Genomic DNA, 2,404 nt, shown 5'->3' with positions numbered 1-2,404 from the left:
GCGGAGCGGCCTCCTGGCCCACAGCTGCGCCTCTGGACAGCATCCAGAGTCTGGCCGCCTACTACATCGAGTGCATCAGGCAGGTGCAGCCGGAGGGGCCCTACCGCATCGCTGGCTATTCCTACGGGGCCTGCGTGGCCTTCGAGATGTGTTCGCAGCTACAGGCCGCACAGCAGAGCCCTGCCCCCACACATAACAGTCTCTTCCTGTTCGATGGCTCACACTCCTACGTGCTGGCCTACACGCAGGTGAGGGCTGCAGCGGGGCTGGCCGGCTCCCAACCCCACCCCCAGGGTCCCGGCCCAGCCGGCGGCTGCCACACATGTTCTTCCCTTCACAGAGTTACCGCGCAAAGCTGACCCCTGGCTGTGAGGCCGAGGCCGAGGCCGAGGCCATGTTCTTCTTTGTGCAGCAGTTCACCAACGTGGAGCACAGCAGGGTGGGTCCAGGGAGCCAGTGGGGGTGGGGAGGGTCCGTCCCAGAAGTCCATTCCCTCCCCACAGCACGGTCTCTGGGCAGCATGCGCCGGACGCACCGCTCAGAGGCCCTTCCCGCAGGTGCTGGAGGCGCTGCTGCCCCTTAAGGGCCTGGAGGAGCGCGTGGCAGCCACCGTGGACCTGATCCTGCGCAGCCACGCAGGCCTGGACCGCCGCGAGCTGAGCTTCGCCGCTCATTCCTTCTACCACAAGCTGCGAGCAGCCGAGCAGTACATGCCGCGGGCCACCTACCACGGCAACGTGACGCTGCTGCGCGCCAAGACTGGCAGCGTGTACGGTGAGGGCCTGGGTGCCGACTACAACCTGTCCCAGGTGTGCGACGGCAAGGTGTCCGTGCACATGATTGAGGGCGACCACCGCACGCTGCTAGAGGGCAGCGGCCTGGAGTCCATCCTCAGCATCATCCACAGCTCCCTGGCTGAGCCACGTGTCAGCGTCCGGGAGGGCTAGGTGCCCCCGTGGCCGGGGCAGGTCCTGCAGCTGGGACCCTCCCCCCTCCCCGCCCCACCGCCCAGCCCAGACCCCTGCCCGCGCCCTGTGTGCCGCCAGCAAAGGAACTGACAGCCCTGCCCACAGCCGCCATCTCCTCCTGCGCCATGGCGGCCACGGGGGGCTGTGCCACCGACTCGGAGACCTGCCTGGGTCTGTGAAAAGTCGGCCCAGCTGCCAGCCGCACAGGATCCCCCACGTAGGTCTGTTTCTTGCTTCTCCATTTGATCCTCCTATTTATTGCGTCGCTGGGGAGACGCCAGGGCCTCGTCCACCCTGTGCAGGCCGGCGGCGCAGGAGCCTCCAACCCTGGGGCCCCCATGATGCAGGGGCCTGCGGAAAGGAGCAGCCCCAGGCGCGCCGGGGCACCCACCCTGTGTTCGTCTGTATTCATTTTTCAAGAAACATGATTCAAATTGCTGCTGGAATTCTGGAATTTTACTGTAACTGTCAGTGTAAAGGNCCCATTAAACCCACGTGAGCTCCAGCCTCCAGTCACCCTTTCTTACCTTCTGTGACAGCTGCTGTGGGGCCAGTACTGTCCCACCACATCCCAGGGGTCCAGAGGGGCTGCCCCTCTGCTCCCCGCAGCCCCCCGGGGCCCATGTGTATGCAAGCTCACAGGCTCCAGAAAGGCGGGGCCTCCCTGGAGGGCTGGGGCAGGCACGGCTCCGCCAGGGAAACGGCACCAGTGGGGCAGACGTGTCCTGTGTCGCTGTGTCACTGGGGGCGCCCAAAAGGTGAGCCCGGGCAGTGTATCTTGTCAGAATTCCTTACTCCTCAGGGAAGCCTTGGGATTGCTCCCCAGGGTCTCACCTCATTTGAGGTGGGTTACCTATGTTATCGAGAATGACCTTTACGTCAATTCAGTGGGCCATAGGTATGAGTCTCCTCAACAAAATACCTTCCCAGCAACACCTAGACTAGTGCTGGCATAACTGGTCAACTTGACCAAGAGACTGATTCTATCGGCTTGGGCAAAGGTGTGGGCGCTGGATCAGAGGGTGTCAATTGGGCAGCAAGATCCCCTGAGCATCGGAACCCTGAGAGCCAAGGGGTGAGGTGGACCCCAGTGGATTCATGGGCGGAGAGTTGTGGGCCGATTGGCAGAAATGAGCATGGAGAGCTGGACCCTACAATCGGAAAGCCAGAGCGCGGAGGCTCAGGCCCACCTCTAGGCTTCTAAAAGGATATGTTGAACCCAGAAACAGACCAGAGGCCCTTCCACATTCCTCAGAATTCTATAGAATTCCCATTAGCCAGCATTTCCACTCCTAGGTATATACCCTAAAGAATTCTAAATGGGCTCAAACACAGGTGTGTATCAGTGTTCACAGCAGCAGTACTCACAGTGGCCAAGACACAGATACAAGCCAAGTGTCCACCAATAGAATTGCTGCGAAAACGTGGTCTGTTTG

At 61.6% G+C, this 2,404-nt stretch overlaps 1 protein-coding gene across 1 annotated transcript in view; it reads left to right on the top strand.

Annotated features, from left to right (window-relative positions):
* The window catches only part of FASN (fatty acid synthase), a 17,274-nt gene extending 15,860 nt beyond the window's left edge, over window positions 1-1,414 (top strand). The window contains 3 exon segments of the mRNA XM_077755790.1: window positions 25-248; window positions 341-439; window positions 558-1,414. Of these exon segments, the coding sequence (XP_077611916.1) occupies window positions 25-248; window positions 341-439; window positions 558-947 (713 nt within the window). The 3' untranslated portion in view covers window positions 948-1,414.
* Window positions 1,415-2,404: the final 990 nt, after the last annotated feature.

This window comes from Crocuta crocuta, unplaced genomic scaffold (genome assembly GCF_008692635.1).
Source record: "Crocuta crocuta isolate KB4526 unplaced genomic scaffold, BGI_CrCroc_1.0 scaffold50, whole genome shotgun sequence".
Taxonomy (NCBI): Eukaryota; Metazoa; Chordata; class Mammalia; order Carnivora; family Hyaenidae; genus Crocuta; species Crocuta crocuta.
Note: the sequence above shows the minus strand (reverse complement) of the source record. Positions and strands in the feature narration are given on the sequence as shown.